The sequence below is a fragment of the Staurois parvus genome, unplaced genomic scaffold (assembly GCF_062004578.1).
Source record: "Staurois parvus isolate SC_StPar_1 unplaced genomic scaffold, SC_StPar_1.0 ptg000210l, whole genome shotgun sequence".
Classification (NCBI taxonomy): domain Eukaryota; kingdom Metazoa; phylum Chordata; class Amphibia; order Anura; family Ranidae; genus Staurois; species Staurois parvus.
The window spans coordinates 2,857,085-2,878,342 of NW_028318006.1; the positions used below are offsets into that span (position 1 = coordinate 2,857,085).

Here is a 21,258-nt window from a genome sequence, read left to right on the forward strand (position 1 = left end):
CCTGAGTAACAATTCTGTGTCTGTCCCTGAGTAACAATTCTGTGTCCCTGAGTAACAATTCTGTGTCCCTCAGTAACAATTCTGTGTCCCTGAGTAACAATTCTGTGTCCCTGAGTAACAATTCTGTGTCCCTGAGTAACAATTCTGTGTCCCTCAGTAACAATTCTGTGTCCCTCAGTAACAATTCTGTGTCCCTGAGTAACAATTCTGTGTCTGTCCCTGAGTAGCAATTCTGTGGCCCTAAGTAACATTTCTGTGGCCCTAAGTAACGTTTCTGTGGCCCTAAGTAACGATTCTGTGGCCCTCAGTAACAAATCTGTGTCCCTTAGTAACAATTCTGTGTCTGTCCCTAAGTAACAATTCTGTGGCCCTAAGTAACGTTTCTGTGGCCCTAAGTAACTATTCTGTGGCCCTCAGTAACAATTCTGTATCCCTCAGTAACAATTCTGTCTGTCCCTGAGTAACAATTCTGTGTCCCTAAGTAACGTTTCTGTGGCCCTAAGTAACGTTTCTGTGGCTCTAAGTAACGTTTCTGTGGCCCTAAGTAACGATTCTGTGTCCCTAAGTAACAATTCTGTGGCCCTAAGTAACGTTTCTGTGGCCCTAAGTAACGATTCTGTGGCCCTCAGTAACAAATCTGTGTCCCTCACTAACAATTCTGTGTCTGTCCCTAAGTAACAATTCTGTGGCCCTAAGTAACGATTCTGTGGCCCTCAGTAACAAATCTGTGTCCCTCAGTAACAATTCTGTGTCTGTCCCTAAGTAACAATTCTGTGGCCCTAAGTAACGTTTCTGTGGCCCTCAGTAACGATTCTTTGGCCCTCAGTAACAAATCTGTGTCCCTCACTAACAATTCTGTGTCTGTCCCTAAGTAACAATTCTGTGGCCCTCAGTAACGATTCTGTGGCCCTCAGTAACAAATCTGTGTCCCTCAGTAACAATTCTGTCTGTCCCTAAGTAACAATTCTGTGGCCCTAAGTAACGTTTCTGTGGCCCTAAGTAACGATTCTGTGGCCCTCAGTAACAATTCTGTATCCCTCAGTAACAATTCTGTCTGTCCCTGAGTAACAATTCTGTGGCCCTAACTAACGATTCTGTGGCCCTAACTAACGATTCTGTGGCCCTAAGTAACGTTTCTGTGGCCCTATGTAACGTTTCTATGGCCCTAAGTAACGATTCTGTGGCCCTAACTAACGTTTCTGTGTCCCTAAGTAACGTGTCTCTGTCCCTAACTCTCTCCCTGCATACAGCCAGGTCTGCCTCTGTTGAATGACTGGAGGCAAATGGAGAATTCTAAAATGGCCGCCATTTATAGCTCGACCATTACACTGTGCTGGCTGGCTGGCTGCTGATTGGCTAATGCGATCACATGTCATGAATGAATGCATTATGGGTCAGCGCGCCTTGTCTGCACGCCTTCCCAGACATCCCCGCTCCGTCGCCGCACATGTCGCCGCCATTTTAGGAAAAATTTCGATTCGCGCATCCGAAGTCTGGTTATTTTCGGATTCGAAATTTTCCTAATATTCGAAACGAATTCCACTTCGCCTACTTCGATTCGCTCATCTCTAATCACAATTATGACAAATCACGGCTTGAACTATCTTGATTTGCATGTAATGTGTCTATCTCATATATTAGTTTCACCTTTTAAGTTGCATTACTGAAATAAATGAACTTTTGCACGATATTATAATTTTTCGAGTTTTACCTGTAAACCCCTCAGCAGCAGATCTTCCTCCCAGGGCTCAAAGGACCATAAACTTTCAAAATAGAGATCTTCCTCCAAATACTCAAAAGGCAGCATGAAAATACAAAGGAAACTCCATAATGTAAAACCATCACACTTTTAATAAGAATTAAATACAATCTCACTCACATAGCTTCCAAGAGAAAATTTATTACACAGATACCAATCCTCAGATGTTAATAGGCAATGGGAATCCACAGCGGTATCATAGTTCCAGCCAGCATGATGGTGTTGGAAAGCTCTGTCCATTTGACGCGTTGTATCCCTCCAAACTTTATCAAAGACAGTAGTGTAGCACAGTTTTTTTATTAAATACAGTATATTATATAACTGTATTATGTATAACACTAATGATATTGATTTGTTGGATAGGTAGATTCACTAATTTTGCACATGTATTGTATGAATTGATGTGGTGTAACTTCACATATTAGTGGTAGTAGTTCCCCAAAAAGTTTTACTGTAGAAATTTGGGAGTAGTGGGGGAATTTTGGGGTTTTGATTGCATTCATATGAATATAGAAAGCTGAAGTGAGGACAATAGTAACTGACCACTGTACTCACTTGAGAGATCAGTACTATGAATAGATTTACTAACAAACACAAATCCATTCATAAATGTAAAAAAATAAATAAATGATAAAAACAGAAAGATAAAATAACTTTTATGACCTTTAGGGTACATTCACACCAGCAGCTGCATTAGAACACAGTGGCTAGTGTGTAGTGGGGTGGCAGGAGTGCCAATTTTCTGTTCAGGGTGCATGGAAGTGTCACCTTTTTGAAAACAAACTTCATTAAAATGCACATTGACATTTCATTACGTTCTATTGGCAACGTAATGTGGTAGTGTGAACTGGCCAGGTATGAGACAAGGCATTTCGCTTGTCTTGTGGTGGGACTGCAGTGGAATAGCTGCCCAATGCAATCCTGCCCCACCTGGTCTGAATCTACTCTCACATGCTGTTGCAGATTCTTGTTGTGTTTTATTATTTAACCACTTACCTACAGGGCACTTATACCCCCTTCATGCCCATGCCAATTTTCAGCTTTCAGCGCTGTCGCACTTTGAATGACAATCATGCAACATTGTACCCATATAAAATTTTTATCATTTTTTTCACACAAATAGAGCTTTCTTTTTTGTGGTATTTAATCACCACTGGGTGTTTTATTTTTTTCACTATAAACAAAAAAATAGCAAAAAAGTTTTTTTGTTTCTATTATAAAATTTTGCAAACAGGTAATTTTTCTCCTTCACTGATGTGCATTGATGAGGCTGCACTGATAGGCAGCACTGATGGGCACTGATAGGTGACACTGATGAGCTGGCACTGATGAGGCGGCGCTGATGGTGCTACACTGATATGCAGCAATGATGGGCACTGATAGGCAGCACTGATAGGCAGCACTGATGGGCAGCACTGGTGGGCACTGCTGGGCGGTACTGACTGATGGCACTGCTGGGCAATGACTGGTGGCACTGCTGGGCAGCACTGATGGGTGGCACTGCTAGGCACTGATGGACACAGGTCAGTGGCACTGATGGGCACTGCTGGGCACTGGTGGGTGGCACTGATGGGCACTGGTGGGTGGCACTACTGGGCAGCACTGCTGGACACTGATCATCAGGGTACTGATGATCAGTGCCCTGATGATCAGTGCTGATCTGTTCTCTGACAATTGCTGGTTATCAGCAGTACTTTCCTCCTGCTGTGACAGCGTGAGGAAAGTGCAGCTGATAACCAGCAACTGTATTTACCCAGTGATTTGCTGTGTCATTGGACACAGTTGATCATGTGGTAAAAGGCTGCTGTGATTGGTCTTTTACCACATCACGGGCACGTTCTGGGAGGACGTCATATGACGCCCTCCCAGGACTGGACAACCAAGCTGTAGCTGTCATTTGGCTATAGCACGGTTGCCAAGTGGTTAAGCTATTAAAAGAAAAAAATGTTCAAATTGCAACTTTTAAAATTTAAAGAGACTTCAACATAAGCATGTGACCAGTGTTAAAACTGCAAAAGTTGCTATTTTCCACTCCTAAACTAAATACTTCATAGCTAGGTGATCTGACATAACCAACCCATTGCTTCTCCCTCACCTGTGCAACTACACACTCCAATTTGACTGGCATGCATGCTTTGTCTTTTAATTTTTTTCTCTGATGTAAGGAGACCAGCAGAGGCAAAGAACACATCAGGAAGGTCCCACAACATCACTGTGCACTGTTTAACAAAAAAAAAAACAGTATGAAAACCTTTCATAGATCTGTATTCTAACAAAATTCTTCAAATTGCCATGTTTCAGTTGTACTCTGTGCTTGCATAAAATCTATTTATTTTGCTTAAAATTAATAAAGTATTTGTATCTCTGGGAAAAAAAGTTTTTACCCCTTCTTGGAAATCAGTAGTGGCCAACTTGCTGCAAGTTTTTTTTTTAGTTTCTTGGATATTAGTCAGCAGAAGCTAGTTAGATTAAACTGGACTTGCTCTTTAACATTTCCCTGGAATTCACCAAATGTTTGAGTTGGGTTTTCACTGAGATGCAATAGCAGTTTGATTTAGTAAATGTAAAACATTAAATATAAATAAAGTTCCTCCTGCACTTAGAATGTACCTAAAGGACACTAAGCAGCTAACACCTCAATCATTTACCTATAGGTGAAATATGCAGAATAAAACAATATAATGGTGTAGCGCTACATAAAGCAATATAAACTTAATATAATAAATTATATGATCTATAAAAAATATAAACAAAAGTGAACATATGTGAATCCACACACTAGGTCCTTATGCTTGGACCCAATAAGAAAGCTGAAAAATGACTGTGTTGAATAACCACATAAAATGAGCCCAATCCCTACTGCAGGATATATATCATACACCAATAGTGTCCACAGTGAATCCAAAATGTGGAATATGAGTACAACAATGAAATATAAAGTGCTTAAAAAATGTATACACAAATCCGTGTATGTAGTGAATTCCAAATGTGGGATATACAACAACTAAGTGACCAAGTGCTCAAACATTAAATAAAACAGAAATATATGCACAATAAATAAATATGTGCAAAAATATCAATAATAAAAGTCCAATAGTCTTCTTGATCAATGCATGTGTCATAGATTCTTTCAGGTGGAAGAGTTCTGATGCTAGCCAATACACGGGTTGGAGATGCAGGGAAATATACATGTGTAGCAGTTAATGCTGCAGGAGAAAATCAAAAAGATTTTGATTTATCTGTATATGGTAAGTTTTTTTGGCATCAATATTTAAAAGATGTTATAATAGTTCAGTTAACTGTCAAAAACAACTTAAAGTTATGTTTAGACAATTATAATGTATGTGGTACTTCCATTTATTTAATTTTAATGAATATTTTCTTTTCCATAACATATTATGCAAATTACTAAATTCAGTTTGTAACATTTCATAGTCAAGTATAAAAAAATATCTAATTTATGTTAGGACAATTATATTCATAAGTTGCTTGACTTCTTACATGTTTTTACCCATGATCGATCTGGGTGACGTGTATGGATATGTCTACCATAAACATACTGTATATGTACTGTATTTAGATTGTAAACTCTTGCAAGCATGGCCCTCTGATCACTGTTGTACTGAATTGTAGTGTAATGGTACCATCTCCCTTTATTTCGTAAAGCCTTGTACAAAATGTTGGCACTATATAAATCCTGTATAATAATAACAATAATAATAATTAAAATCATGTATATATACAGTATGTGTAGTCTTCTAAGTATTGCTGTTTTTTTTTTTTTTACTCTTGCATTAACTATTTAGCATTGTTATGCCTCTGAACATCAAATACTGAAATCCAGAGATATAAATGTAAAAGATAGAGTGACTAAACATATATTTTAGCATATATTTTTAATATGTATTTATAGCCAAAAATGTTTTTTGAACATCTGCTAATTATTTTTTGTTTTTTTGGTATTTTCTTTGCTGTCTGTATATTAGTGTGGTATTTATATTCTCCATCACTTTTTTTGTTCCAATGATTATGGTCACCAGGACAAATATAGAGAAATAATAAAAATCTTACTGATATTCTAATCGTTTGTTACTCTAGCCCAAACTAAAAAATGTTTTACCTATAGATGCCTAGAGTGTTAAATAAATTACGCATTCGGTAATTGATATTAATATTTCTAAATCTCCAGGTGTGGCTCTCTTTCACAAATTAGATCCCGCTATTTCTAAGTGGCCTTGGCGGTTAATTTTTTATTCAGGGGCGTAGCAAATGCAACCCAGCCCCATGCTGAAGGGGGCCCATGTGGCCCCCTGTATGCCTGGATGGGAGAAGTGGTGGTGGCAACTGCAGAATGCATGTGGGAGAGGAGAAAAAGCAGGCATTCTGCAGCTGCAGGAGGAACAGAAATGGATTTCTCTATATGCAGCCACCCCGCCGCTCCTTTCAGCTGCACCTGAGCTGAGAGAGTTAGCACTGACAGTTCCCCCGCACCCCCTCCCCACTGACAGGAGAGAGGAGAGCTGCTTCTGCTCTGTGCTGATAGTTCCCTCCTTCCCCTTTGCCCCACACGGACCGGAGAAGAGAGAGCTGCTACTTTTCCTCCTCCCTCCCCTCCCTGTGATCCTGTGTCTGCCCAGTCCACAGGAGTTTGAAGCCCAGGGAGAAGAGGAAAGGAGCAGCCTGCCGATTCACTGTGAGTGAAGTCTCCACTTCCTTTGCTTTCCTGCCTCCCAGTGAGTCCGTCCGTCCTTCCTTCCTTCCTTCCTTCCTTCCTTCCTTCCTTCCTTCCTTCCTTCTTTCCTTCCTTCCTTCCTTCCTTCCTTCCCTCCTTCCTTCCATTCTGCCTTTTCCCCTTCCTTCCTTTCTTTCCTTCAGATTCCCTGTGAGTGAAGTCTCCCCACTTTCTCTATTGCCTCCCAGTGAATACTCTAATGTAAGAGGAATTCCTTCTTTCCTTTCTTCTTTATTTCCTTCCTTCCCTCCTTCCATTCTGCCTTTTCCCCTTCCTTCCTTCTTTCATCCTTCCTTCCCTCTTTCCTTTCCTTTCCTTTCCTTTCCCTTTCCCTTTTCCTTTCCTTCAATCCTTCTTTTTTAGACTCCTGATATCTCACCTAAGCCCCCCCAATGGAGTTTTTTAAAAAAAATTGTAAAAAATAATATATAAAAAAAAATTTAAACTACTGACTGTGGAGTACTTTTTTCATTTATTATGGTCCTGCCCCCTCATACGGAGCTACTGGTCCCAGGTGGTCCTGTTCCTTCATGACAAGATGGGTTCTCCCCTTACCCTGTGCCCTAAACAGTGTCTGCTTGGTCTTTTTCCTTGTTCAGAAACGGATAAATTTCAGATTCTTTTCTTGCATGAGACGCCATTTGTGGCTAGACTTCTACTTGCCCGTATGTGGTTGCAGGCGCTGTTGCCTACAATTTTGCAGTGGATAGCTGCAGTAAATAGTACTTTAGCATATAAGAAGGTAATTTATATTCATAGAGGATGCCCTGTTAAGTATCACAAGGTTTGGTATAGATGGCTTGACTCTATATCTACTTGTGACGAGGAAGAGGTGGAATAATTATCCTTTGTAAATTTGCTGTGTTGGTTGCTCATATGTTGGTCCTCCTTTCCTTGCCTGTGGCAAAAACTCTAAAATTTGTATACTGTTTTATTTGATTGTGCATTTGTCCTATGGTTTTTTTCTTTTTATTGTCAAATTTGAAATGTGACTAAATATTTGTTCCTCTCAATAAAAGTTTGCTTAACTAAAAAAGAAACTATTGACACCAGTGGGTTAACTACCAGTGTCACGAAGGTTGCACTTATGACCAGGCCCTGGCGTTCTGTGACTGGACTCGGAGGGAAATGCCCCAGCTGGGGGTCAGGGGGTCCTTCATGGTTTTTGCACCGGGGCCTTGAAGGTTCTAGTTACACCACTGTTTATATACTCTTGGCAGCTTGAATTGCAATAGCATGATGCTGGAAACAGCTGATGGTACACTTGGATATGTCTCCTGTGGATTGAGACTGAATCAAAACTCTCTCTCCAGCTGTGAAAATCCCTTCCTTTTTCTCTCTTTCTTTTTACTACTATAACTTTTTTCTTCCTTTCTCAGATTTTCTGCAACACTCTTGTTGTAAACATTACTGTTTATGTTCGCATGGTGCTCTATATGGGCTGATTGAGGAACTAGAGCATGTTTTCAGTCACACTTGGTTTAGCTCCTAATTGGCCAGGTTATGCCTTCTGTTGGAAAGGGGGAATACCCAAAGGAAATCACTGTAAAAACAAGGGAAAAGAGGGCACCAGCCTAGTGCACTACCAAAGATAATAGCTTTAATAAATACAAAGTAGATATATACTCATAAACAACTGTGGTAAAAAAGGGTATCAAAGTCAAAAGCAACCAATTCACCAGATCAGCTCCCAGTCACGAGAGGTCCCTCAGGATGGCTGACACGTTTCGAGGAGCAGTCTTCTCTTCCTCAGAGCCAAACTGAGGGAAGAGGAGACTGCTCCTCAAAATGTGTTAGCTGTCCTGAGGGTCCTCTAGTGATGGCTGTTGTTTGAGCAGTTCTTGCTATGAATCTTGTGTGCATCATGAATATTGGAGATCTATACTGTATGCTTGTTATACCATGTACTTCTAACTTATGTTGATTATTTTGCAATGACTACTTCTATGTCAGTTTATTTATTCTGTGGAAATTATCTTAATAGAGCATTCTCTCTGTTGTTTTGTTCAAAATTAAAAAAACAATTGAAATATAAATAAATTATACACATATCTGTGTTTGTTGGAAAAGAACATAACACATTTTTTTCTGTTGAACACAGTGCCACCAAACATAATGGGAGAACAGCAAAATATAACAATCTTAATGGGCCAAACACTTTCACTGAAGTGTGAAAGCAATGCAATACCACCTCCTGTGCTCATGTGGTTTAAAGACTGGAGACCACTGGTAAACAGACCAGGGCTTACTATTTCTGAGGGTGGACATGTTTTGGAGGTAAGTTAATGTTCAAGGATGTTAATGTTTTTTTAAACTTCTATCATATTAAGTAGCTCAGTTCCACAAATTGAAAGTTATCAAATTTCTACTTGGTGAAGGAGCTCAAGTGCCAGCTATTAAATTTTTGCATTTCTAGGTCCCTAAGATTCAGTTTAGTACACTATACAGAAATCCTACTGAAGAATATTCCCTCCTATACTGATGGTCTTCATGTAGCTTTTAATGCTGATTTAAATACGACAGTTTGTGCCGGTGGTTATTCACCCTGAGCAGATGGGCTTCATTGCAGGGAGAGAGGTGAGAGATAATTCCAACAGGGCCATTCAAATAATCCACTGATTATGTGCGCACGCTGACCATCCACCCTGTCTGCTACTCTCCACTGATGCTGAAAAGGCATTTGACAGGGTGGACTTCACGCACCTTTTGGTGGTCCTTAAAAAACTAGGCCTGGGTCCATATATGCTCATGTGGTTTGCAGCACTCTAGTACTCCCCTGAGGCTGAGGTCAAAGTTGACGGCACATTCTCCTGTCCCTTTCCCATTCCGAACGGAATGAGACTGTGATGCCCCCTGTCCCCGCTCATCTTTGCCCTCACCCTCGAGCTCTTGCTTAATAGAATAGGCCTCAATCTGAACATACTGAGAGTTCATATTGGGGCAGTGGAACACAAGCTTTCTGCCTATGATTGATTCTTTGACATCCCTCCCCAACATCATGGCTGAACTGTATGGGTTGTATCAGCTTTCCAATTATAATATCAACTACAGTAAGTCCGAGATCTTGCCTCCTTCTATTCCTTCTGGTATGCGTACACAGTTGCAAATTTCATTCTCTTTATTGGTGTCACAAAACTGTAAATTACTTAGATATCCATCTTACTAATCACTGCTCCCAACTATATTGAAGTTGTAATTATGCCCCCTTACTGAACACTATTCAAACAGATCTCACGAACTAGGACTGGGCCTCTTTCTCCAGAGTGGAAAGCATAAATATCCTTAAAATGAATGTCCTTCCCAGAATCCTTTTCTATTTACAAATGACACCTATCTCCTTCCTAGGCTGTTCTTTTTGAGCCTCAACAGTTTATTCTTGTACTGTGTTTGGAACAAGAAATGCCCACAACTGGTCTTTCACATTTTGACAAGCGAGTAGGTGGCTATATGCCATTACAACGAGACCATGGCTTTGTAGCAGATCCTAGACTGGGATCACCATGTTAAAAATAAACTATGGGTCCCCCTGGAGAAGATCGCAGGATGCCATAATTTATCCCATGCTCCTTGGCTTGCTCACTTCCACAGAGGGCTCAACAAGATCTGCCCACTGTCCACTCTTACTTCTTTTGAAAAGGTTTGTGCGTTGAGCCCTTCAATCCCACACTTCATCTCAGTGTTGAACAAGATACTTCAATTGGAGGTAAACAATGTCAAGTCCCTATATATATGGGAGTGGGAGAGAGACTTGCAGCATGTTTTCTCGGAGACCCAACTTGATCATCTGTACTGCTTAACCCACACAAGCTCTGTCGACACAAAGATGCAAGAAAATAGCTTTAAGTTACTAACTCGATGGTATAGAAACCCTTCCAAATTAGCAAGAATTTATCCTTCCTTATTAGGTTCCTGCTGGAGAGATTGTGGACAGCATGTACCTTTCTGCACATGTGGTGAGAATGTCCCAAGCTGCCGTCATATTGGCATGATATTAGAGCCCAAATTAAGATGATCCTAAAAATTGACATTCCTGACTCCCCAATGAAATGTTATTCATGTTCCTTCTATCCCTCTTAGCCATTATAGTAAAAGTGTATTCCCACATCTTCTAAATGCTGCAAGGTACCTGATACCCATTTATTGGAAAAAGACCCAGGTTTCTTGATGCTCAGAATGGGTACGGCTGGCGAATGACTTAATGGAGGCAGAGGAATGGATGGCAACATGTAAAGGCAGATATGTTAGTTTTTTTTTTATCTGGGCCATGCAAATTCATTACACATCTGCGGCTTTAGGGACCCAGCAACCAAGCTTACCCTTGCCCTTATCTCCTCTGTCAGTGGTGGTGTGAGCCCCACTGGCATCTTCACCTTCTTGTAGATCCCAATATCTGTATGCTGCTACCTTGAATGTCTATAATTTGACTTGCTGCTTCTGCTTGATGATCAGCGTCCTAACCTTATCTGTGTGTTCCCTAGTTCATTTGGGTCTCTTCTTGTTTTATTTTTGCATTGTTTTGTTTTGGAGTGCCTGTTCTTAGATTTTCTGTGGCATGAGACTTAGCTGAAGATAGTCCACATTAACTGGTGTAACACCCCTTAGCTTTTTTCAGGCTTGCACCATGCCGCATTGGGAGGTTTGGCAGGCCTTTGGTTCTCTTACTCTGTGGCCTGCCTGGTGGAGACAGGCCTGGCTCCCTTTTGACCAGCTGGCCTAGGTCTCTGATACCTGCACAAGCCTGTCCAGACTCCCCAATGCCTCATTTCTCATGCATTGTCAGTATAGGATGAACTGGGACCAACTCCCTAGTCTAAATTATAACACCAAGATATATACAGTTGCAAGAAAAAGTATGTGAACCCCTTGGGATTACGTGGAGTTTTGCATGAATTGGGCATAAAATGTGCTCTGAACGTCATCTAAGTCACAACAATAGAAGAACACAGTCTGCTGAACATAATACTACACAAACATTAGATGTTGCCATGGTTTAATTGCACATAACATGTAAACATTCACAGTGCAGGGAGGAAAAAGTATGTGAACCTTTGGACTTAATAACTGGTTGACCCTCCTTTGGCAGCAATAACCTCAACCAAACGTTTCTGTAGTTGCAGATCAGACCTGCACAACGATCTGGAGTAATTTTGGACCACTCCTCTTCACAAAACTGTTTCAGTGTAGCAATATTCTTGGGATGTCTGGTGTGAATCGCTCTCTTAAGGTCATGCCACAGCATTTCAATGGGGTTGAGGTCAGGACTCTGACTGGGCCACTCCAGAAGGCGTATTCTGTGCTGTTGCAGCCATTGTTTTGTTGAATTACTTGTATGCTTTGGGTCATTGTCCTGTTGCATCACCCATCCTCTGCGGAGCTTCAGTTGGCGGACAGATGGTCGTACGTTTTCCTGCAAAATGTCTTGATAAACTCTGGAATTCATTTTCCCATCAATGACAACAATCCATCCAGGCCCTGAGGCAGCAAAGCAGCCCCAAACCATGATGCTCCCTCCGCCATGTTTTACAGTGGGGATGAGGTTTTGATGTTGGTGTGCTGTGCCTTTTTTTCTCCACACATAGTGTTGTGTGTTCTTCCCAAACAACTCAATCTTGGTTTCATCTGTCCACAGTATATTCTGCCAGTAGTGCTGTGGAACATCCAGGTGCTCTTTTGCAAACTTCAAACGTGCTGCAATCTTCTTTTTGGACAGCAATGGCTTCCTCCGTGGTGTCCTCCCATGTACTCCATTCTTGTTTAATGTTTTCCTTATTGTAGATGTGTCAACAAAAATGTTAGCATGTGCCAGAGATTTCTGTAGGTCTTTAGCTGACACTCTGAGATTCTTCTTTACCTCATGCAGCATTCTGCGCTGTGCTCTTGCAGTCATTTTTACAGGACGACCACGCCTAGGGAGAGTAACAACAGTGCTAAACTTTCTCCATTTGTAGACAGTCTGTCTTACCGTGGACACATGAACATCAAGGCTCAAGGAGATACTTTTGTAACCCTTTCCAGCTTCATGCAAGTCAACAATTCTTGATCGTAGGTCTTCTGAGAGCTCTTTTCTGCGAGGCATGGTTCACATCAGACAGTGCTTCTTGAAACCAGTAAACCCAAAACAGGTGTGTGTTTTTTAAGGGCAGGACAGCTGTCAGCAACACATCCAATATCATCACACTGATTGGAGTCAAGGTTGGCTCACTCCTGGCTCCAATTAGCTCTGGGAGAAGTCAGTAAGCTAGGGCCTCACATACTTTTTCCTCCCTGCATTGTGAATGTTTACATGTTATGTGCAATTAAACCATGGCAACATCTAATGTTTGTGTAGTATTATGTTCAGCAGACTGTGTTCTTCTATTGTTGTGATTTAGATGGCATTCAGAGCACATTTTATGCCCAATTCATGCAAAACGCCACGTAATCCCAAGGGGTTCACATACTTTTTCTTGCAACTGTACATTTATGCACTATTTTAAGTTAGGGAGTGAGAGGTATATTCGGTATAGTCTCAGGGTCTAAGGGGAACAATAAGGATTTCTCTCAGTTGACCTTGAAACCTGAGAAGCCTCCAAATTCTCAGAAGAGATTCAGTAGGTGAAATACAGATTGGTTAGCATCTTTTAGGTCAATAAATGTATCATCTTCCAATTAGTAAATTTTAAGATCTTTCACAGCTGCGTAATTTCAGAATAGTAAGGCAAGACACTCCATGGCTAAAGCAAATAATGTTGCTAATAAAATGGACACACCTCTTAATAGGTGGGGTATGTAGCAAGAAAAGTTTTGCCTATCCATGCCTCTTTAATGGATGTTAATTTGGCAAGCAATAAATGTATTTCTTGCAGACAAATAATGCGGTTTAAGGAAATTAATGACTAAGGACTGCTTGAGAGAGGAGTTCAGACACCCGGCGTTCCAAAAGACCACCTTCAACTCCACTCCCCCAAAAGATCATTGAGAAGTTTTGATCCTCACAAAAACATGACTGCTGTGATTGACAGGCCTTTTTTTTTACTACATGCCCAGTCTACTAAAATGTGCAGTTGCTTCTATCTATCTTACTATATGCAATATCTTTGTTTTCATGACAAATTGTTAGAATGAATCCTAGAGGTATTCCTCCTGACCTACAAGGCATTTGGGCTGATTTACTAAAAATTACAAACTATTATGTGAATATTCATTTCAGTTATCATGTAAAAAGATATCTGCACATGACTGGGTATTCAAATAGGAAATTCCTTTTTCACGTTATTATATAATTGAAGTTATTATTCACAGAATAGATTACTTATATTCACTATAAGAAAGATGGCAAATTATACCATCAACCTTCTGTACATTTATCTAATTTCTGACACTCAGGGAAAGATCTGACTTGGGTATTAATAACTCCCTTGTCGATATTACAGAAGAATGCAAAGAAATCAGTAAACAGAGGAATTTTCCAACTTATTAGTGGTCAAAGGTAATTTGATTTCCTTATATAATACACTGCTCAAAAAAATTAAAAAAATTAAAAGAATACTTTTTAATCAGAGTATAGCATCAACTCATTTAAACTCCTGGGATATTGATCTGGTCAGTTAAGTAGCAGAGGGGGTTGTTAATCAGTTTCAGCTGCTTTGGTGTGAAATTAACAACAGGTGCACTAGATGGGCAACAATGAGACAAGCCCCAAAACAGGAATGGTTTTACAGGTGGAGGTCACTGACATTTTTTCCCTACTCATCCTTTCTGACCGTTTTTCACTAGTTTTACATTTGGCTAGGGTCAGTGTCACTACTGGTAACATGATACCTGGACCCTACCTGAGTCAGTGATGGTCTGGGGAGGCATATCCATGGAGGGACTCACAGACCTCTACAGGCTAGACAATGGCACCCTGACTGCCCTTAGGTATCAGGATGAAATCCTTGGAACCATTGTCAGACCCTATGCTGGTGCAGTGGGTCCTGGGTTCCTCCTGGTGCACGACAATGTCTGGCCTAATGTGGCGAGAGTATGGAGGCAGTTCCTGCAAGATGAAGGAATTGATACTATTGAATGGCCCCCATGGTTGCCTGACCTAATCCAATAGAACACCTCTGGGATATTATGATCGGTCCATCTGATGCCGTCAGGTTTCACCTCAGACTGTCTAGGAGCTCAGTGATGCCCTTGTCTAGATCTGGGAGGAAATACGCCAGGATACCACCTGTTGTCTCATTAGAAGCATGCCCCAATGTTTATCAGGCATGCATACAAGCATGTGGGGGCCATACAAACTACTAAGCACCATTTTGAGTTGCTGCAATTAAATTTCAGCAAAATGGACTAGCCTGCTGCATCATTTTTCCACTTTGATTTTAGGGGTGTCTTTGAATTCAGACCTCTGTAGGTTGATAATTTTCATTTCTATCAAACAATAGGGCATCCTTCCGTTTCCAACACATTACCCAGTCCATATCAGTATAGATATCCATCATCATATTTTTCCCCATTGAGATCTGATGTGACTTCAAAGTGTTCCTTTAATTTTTTTGAGCAGTGTATTTAATTATATTAGATAATCATGCATCCATCATCCTACTCGTTTAGATGTTTTTAAATTGCAAATTCAGGAAATCATGAAGGCTTAGCTTACTAAATGCTGCACTAAGCATAGTTTTTATCTAGATGGTAGAACCCATTCATTGATGTCTGCTATAGATACTTGAATATATAAATTTCATAGGTAACACAGTTGAACCTTCCTCTTTTCTCAAAGATATTGAGCAAAGTTAGAAGGTAGAATTTGTTAGAAAATTAGCTACCGAAAGCAACAGAGAAGTACATTTTTAAATTCTGGCCTGATTCAACATTAGAACAGTGGAAGAATACTTGTGGTATATTTTGATCGCTTTTTACAAACTTGTATTTTAAAAATGTACATATTGTATGTATGCATTCGTAATTGTGCATGAGCATGAATGACTTGGGGGAGCTTTACATTTTTTTTATTATTCATTTTTTTTATACTGTCTCCTTTATTTGTTTTTTGTTAAACGTTATTGCTATCACAAGGGATGAACAACAACCCTTGTGATAGCATGGGCTGTGACAGATCCCAGATCTCTCCCCTGGCCTCCAGTGCAGCTGATCAGACACAGATCAGTGTTTCTTGGCAGATAATGGCTAGGCAAAACAAAGACCCAAAACCAGAAGTGGCAAAACGCGGGATCGCTGCCACCAACATGTGACGATCCCACGATCGCGACGTCCAATATGTGACGACCGCGGTGTCAGACCCCAGCCCTTCTCACCAACTCGTAACCGAAGGACTAGCCAATCTAAAACCACGATGTCACGTGCGTAACAATTCCACACCCAGCTGCACCCTGCACAATGATTTTCCAGCTAATTGGACCACAATCGATTTACTGGCAGCCTGAGCGATTGTTACTAGGTCAGGTTAACTACGCAATTAACCCTTCACACTGCCACCATCTCCTTTTTGTACAGAGAAAGAGGAAACTCGGCGATATCTGCAATAACACTATAATGGTTGAGGTAATCGTCTGTATAACACGGTTATACAGAGGGTTAAACAAACACAGTAGCGTTGTCTTTAGAGGCAGGAATTCATAAATTGCAATACAGAGCTATAGAAACAGTTCAACACTTTCAGAAGGAAAGATTTCTTACTAAAAGGTCAAACGGGTGCAATAAAAATATTTACAGAAAAAGATGTAACTAAGGTATATATATAAATATACAGAGAATAACAGCACGGGAAAGAGATATCAGAGAGAGGTGAAAGGGTTAAGGTACTTGCCAAAGTCCTGGGTTAGCAGATCCAAGTTTCAGAGCGAAAGGGCACGGGTCTGCCCAGGTGATACTGATGTTAAAATGGGAGACGTCTTCAACTTCACTCTCTTAGGCCCGACAGCCAATTTTGTAGTTCCCCAGCAGGGGGTGTCTCTGAAGTCAAGGACCAATACCCCGTTTAGGGCATAGAGGTATGGGCGGACCCATCAAATTGTTCATCTTCTCTTAGCCAATCTGACGATATGTCTGGTTTTTATGTAAGTCTCTCATATTCCAAGATATGAGACATAGGGGAAAAATGGATTTTGAAAAGTGTTTATCTGATTTGTGCTTCGTTGGAATGCCTTGAACTCCTGGGAAGGCTCCCTTATCTTTTTATGAGGTTTTAAATGGCACAGGTTGCTCAGACAGCCAGGCACCTTACTCAGAGAGGTGTTTTATAGCTCTGGGCTCCCTGCCGTGCTCCAGCCTGCCTGTGACCCTTCCAACACACATATGTCCCTGTGGATTAACAGAGAGGAAAGTGGGAAAAATGAGGGACAACATGGAGATTCTTAACAAAATGGAGGACTGCGTCAGTTGGTGGTGCGCACGTTTGCGACAGCAAATACCTTTTTGCTTCTGGTTTTTGGGGCCACAAAATGGGAGGAACAACATCAGTTCCTCTCTCTCTGTGTAGTGCTGCCATTGACACTGGTCAGAGTGGTCCTGGTTCCCTGGTCGGGTGGGAGAGCCTGGAAAAGGCAGCGGTGCAAGCATCATCCCAGAATAACCACTTCATTCCCAGGACATCATGTGATGTCTACCTGTGGGAAGTGGTTAAGTATCAATACTGGAAAGGCATTATGTTCATAATGAAGCAGAAACTTTGGGGATACCAGGTAAACTTCGGACACGGACCTTGGGGAAAACAAGTGATTTATTAAAACAGCTTGACCCAGCCGGAATCATGCCTGCAAAGCCAAGTGAACTGTATTCACTTCTTACAAGCGTATATACCAATGATTACGTCACAATGCATATTTTTCCTCTTTCACTTTCTGCACATTCAAAAGACTTTCTAAACTCTGCAGAATATAGCCTTGAATTCCAGCTACAGATAAGGGTGCTAGCTACAGGCTGGTACACATTACTTTACAGGAAATAAGGGAGGGGGAAAGTGAGCTGAAAACCTTGATTTGCAAGCAGATACTGTTAGAAATATTAAAGTTTAAAAGGGAACTCTGCAATATCTGAGTGCTGCCACACTTGCAGTGACTAATTTTTACATTATAACATATTGGCTTTTCTGAACTATCATTACCAGAAATATACTGTGTATATATATATATATATATATATACAATATATGTTTTAGTCATATAGAGAAGCTCTAATGTAAACTTTGTCAAGATAGGGCAGATTGGTATCCCTATTGCTGTGCCCATAACTTAAAATACTGTATATGTATAACCAAAACGTTTTTCGGTGTTAGATGAAGTAGAGAAGGGTAAAAAACCCCTATTAGGTTTCTGTTTGTTGCCTGTGTCTTGTTAGGGAAGTTTCCCTTCACTTCCTGACCAGGTGATGCAACAGGTAATTAGAGAAAATCTCAGCAATGTGAGGATGATTCCCACTTTAGATAGCTGTCACAAGAACACTTGTCCTTGTTGATGATTAAGCTCCACCTCTTGCTTCCCCAGCAAAATGTAAAATTCTGGATATCCCCTCACTTTCTCTTTCTATGACAATGGTCACTAGGACAAACAGAGGGGGGAATCTTTCCAGTGGGAACACAGACAGCAATAAAAACCAGACATAGGGGTTGATTTACTAAAACTGGAGAGTGCAAAATCTGGTACAGATCTGCATAGAAACCAATCAGCTTCCAGGTTTGTTTTGACAAAGCTTAATTTAGAAGCTGATTGGCTACCATATAGCAGATTTTGAACTCTATAGATAGCGAATAAACCCCAAAGTGTCTAAGCCTTACATACGCTATCCAAAACAGTATCCAAAAAATCTCATATGCATAAAGGTCATAGAGTTCTAATTTTTTTACCTTTTGAATGAGATGTTTGCTGACAAGTAGTTTTTGCATATACATTATTCATGTGTTTCTAAGCTAGTATTTATCTAGCTGTTATGAACTCATTTCACTTTGTTTTACAGATTGAAAATGCTCAGGTGAAGGATATTGGACGGTATTCTTGTGAGGCTGTAAACATTGTTGGAAGGACACAACGGAATTTTAACGTGAACATTTTAGGTTAGTTTACAATATTTACTTTGCTAATTTAAATATGTACTTTTTTTTTTCAATTATCGAACAAATCAATATAATAGTATTCAGAATTTCATATGAAAAGTCTCTTATGCCAACACACATCTTCATTTTATTTTGTGTGCACTACCATCTGAGAACGTGCAGTACAGTGTACACTTCCAGCCCATTTCCAGCATATGTAAGTCACCGACAATGGAGTCAGGTGCTAGAACAATGCAACATGAATGCACAGGAGTTACATCATTAGTAGCTGACCAGAGCTAAAAAATCTGCAATGTACATTGATCACCCAGAGGGGATTGTTTTTTTTTTTCTCGAAAAATTTGGGGTTACTCTTTAATGTCCCATTCCCTTACTTTCTAAGTGTATAAGTGCTGGAAGTGTATAATTCTAGTGCTTTGTGATAGGCTGCTTAAGTACCCAGCATTATTACATAGGTGTGGGAAGAGAATCTTCAACCTTGTTTAAGTGTCTAGCTTAGAATATAAAGCATCACCCTACTAAGATATATATATTGAAGAGATTCCTCCTCACCTACAGTCCTGGTGACAGCATGTCACTAGGACTAGAAGTTTCTAGATATTACCCTGATGGGGACAGAATAAAAAAATGGGCTGGACAGAATAAAAAAATAAAAAAATGGGCTGGAGATGCCCTTTAAGTATTTTTGCCATTACTGCAATAGTGCTGGGCACAGTAACAGTATGCTATTTTTTAGCACAAGCTGAGGCTGAGCAGATTATATGTGCTTTAATGAGTCAACAAATTATTTCAGATACACCAAGTCTTCTAATGGATTCCAGAATTAGATTGCCAGCCTGGGCCTCATTAAGAGTCATCAAGAATGGGTTGCTACAGGCAGAGCAGCCATCAGAAATTTTGGGGCCCCTTACACAGCTTTAGGCCTGCCCCCTGGTCCTGGTCCCCAATATTCCCCAGGGACCCTCCACTCACCATCCCACCGAATCCACCCACTGCCATTAGTGCACCCACTTTTATTTTAGCACTCCTAAAACATATATGAAAATTAAAATTGTATTACAAGTTATCAGTGATTTCAGGAGTTAACAGCAATTAATCATATTTTGGCCAAAGAGCACCCAAGAGACAGCCCCATATATTCAGTAAAGAGTCATCCCAATCCAGGAAAGAGACATCCCCATATATTCAGCAAAGTGACATTCCCACATATTCAGCAAAGAGACAACCCAATCCAGCAAAGAGACATATCCATATATTCAGCAAAGAGACAGCCCAATCCAGCAAAGAGACAACCCAATCTAGCAATGAGATATCCCTATCCAGTATAAAGATATCCCCATATAGCAAAGAGCCAGCCCAATCAACCAATTCAGCAAAGAAACACCCCCATATACAAAGAGACAGCCCAATCCAGCAAAGAGACATCCCCATATAGCAAAGAGACATCCCAATCCAACAAAGAGACATCACCATATAGCACAGAGACATACCAATCCCAAAACGAGACATCCCCATATAGCAAAAAGATGGCCCAATCCAGCAAAAAGACAGCCCCTTATAGCAAAGAGCCATCCCCATCCAGCAACATAACACTCTCTGAGACAGAGGAGCAGGTTGTCCCAGCATTTTTTAAAGAGAAAATACAATGGTTTTGGTTAATATTATATTAAAAAAAAAACTAATTAATAACAATATTTTTACATAATTATTTTTAAACCTTTTTTTAAAATAAATGTTTATTAATGCACAGGACAAGTGGGGCTGCCCAATAGGAAAATTACTTATGCCTGAAGTAGGGTTCATATTCATAGCAAAGTAGTAAGCCGACTATCTCCAAATGCAGATGTTTTCATTTGCTGTAAGCCATAAAAATAGAATATTTAGGTGCAATATTTATTATTTGCATGCAAAACAGACAGAAATTTTTCAAAGATCAGATATTTGTTGGCAGATTGACTCAGGTGACATATAAACCACAAAGAGGAAATGCACAACTTTTTGTTCTTAATTTCTGTGCTAAAGTAGCTATATTACATAGTGATACTGACAAAAATAAGGATTGCTGTTCTAATATATAGCTTACTATTATATATTTTTGACTGCATTCTTTCATTAATGTTATAAAGACAGTAAATTGTGTTGAGACAAAAAATCAAAGTTCTTATGATAATCGAGAGCGTTAGTAAAAAGTATATATACTTGTCTTGTTCATTGTGTTTCAGTTCCTCCAGCAATAAAAGATTCAGCTGAAGAATCAGATGTTACAGTAATTGAAGGAACACTGATAAGCCTTGTGTGTGATTCTAGCGGTATTCCACCCCCAGCCCTGACTTGGAAAAAGAATGGTATGGCCACTTGTTGAAGGATACATTTATAGAAGTATTCCATGTATTGTTCTACTGATTTTTTAAATCTTTCTAACGTACACTTGAATTTACTTCGCAAGCAGTGGACCAAGATTTAGGGAAAGCCTTATTACATATACAACGCTGTGAAAAAGTATTTGCCCCCTTAACTGATTCAGATCATCAAACAAAGTTTAATATTATACAAAGATAACCCAAATACAAAATACAGTTTTTAAACAATGATCTCATTAAGTAAGAGAAAAACCTGTCCAAACCTGCCTTCCCTATGTGAAAAAGTAATTGCCCTGCCCCCATCCTTTGCTAGTTCATGAATTAACCAAATTTTTTTGGAAAGTTGAGCTCAAGTTCACTTGCCAATTCC

The 21,258-nt window shown here is 40.1% G+C and overlaps 1 protein-coding gene across 1 annotated transcript in view; it reads left to right on the forward strand.

Moving 5' to 3' along the window:
* Positions 1 to 21,258, forward strand: part of HMCN1 (hemicentin 1) — a 468,291-nt gene that overhangs the window by 199,165 nt on the left and 247,868 nt on the right. Inside the window, exons 40-43 of the mRNA XM_089678830.1 lie at positions 4,884 to 5,007; positions 8,593 to 8,768; positions 18,432 to 18,528; positions 20,751 to 20,873. Of these exons, the coding sequence (XP_089534956.1) occupies positions 4,884 to 5,007; positions 8,593 to 8,768; positions 18,432 to 18,528; positions 20,751 to 20,873 (520 nt within the window). The remainder of the gene's footprint in view (positions 1 to 4,883; positions 5,008 to 8,592; positions 8,769 to 18,431; positions 18,529 to 20,750; positions 20,874 to 21,258) is intronic.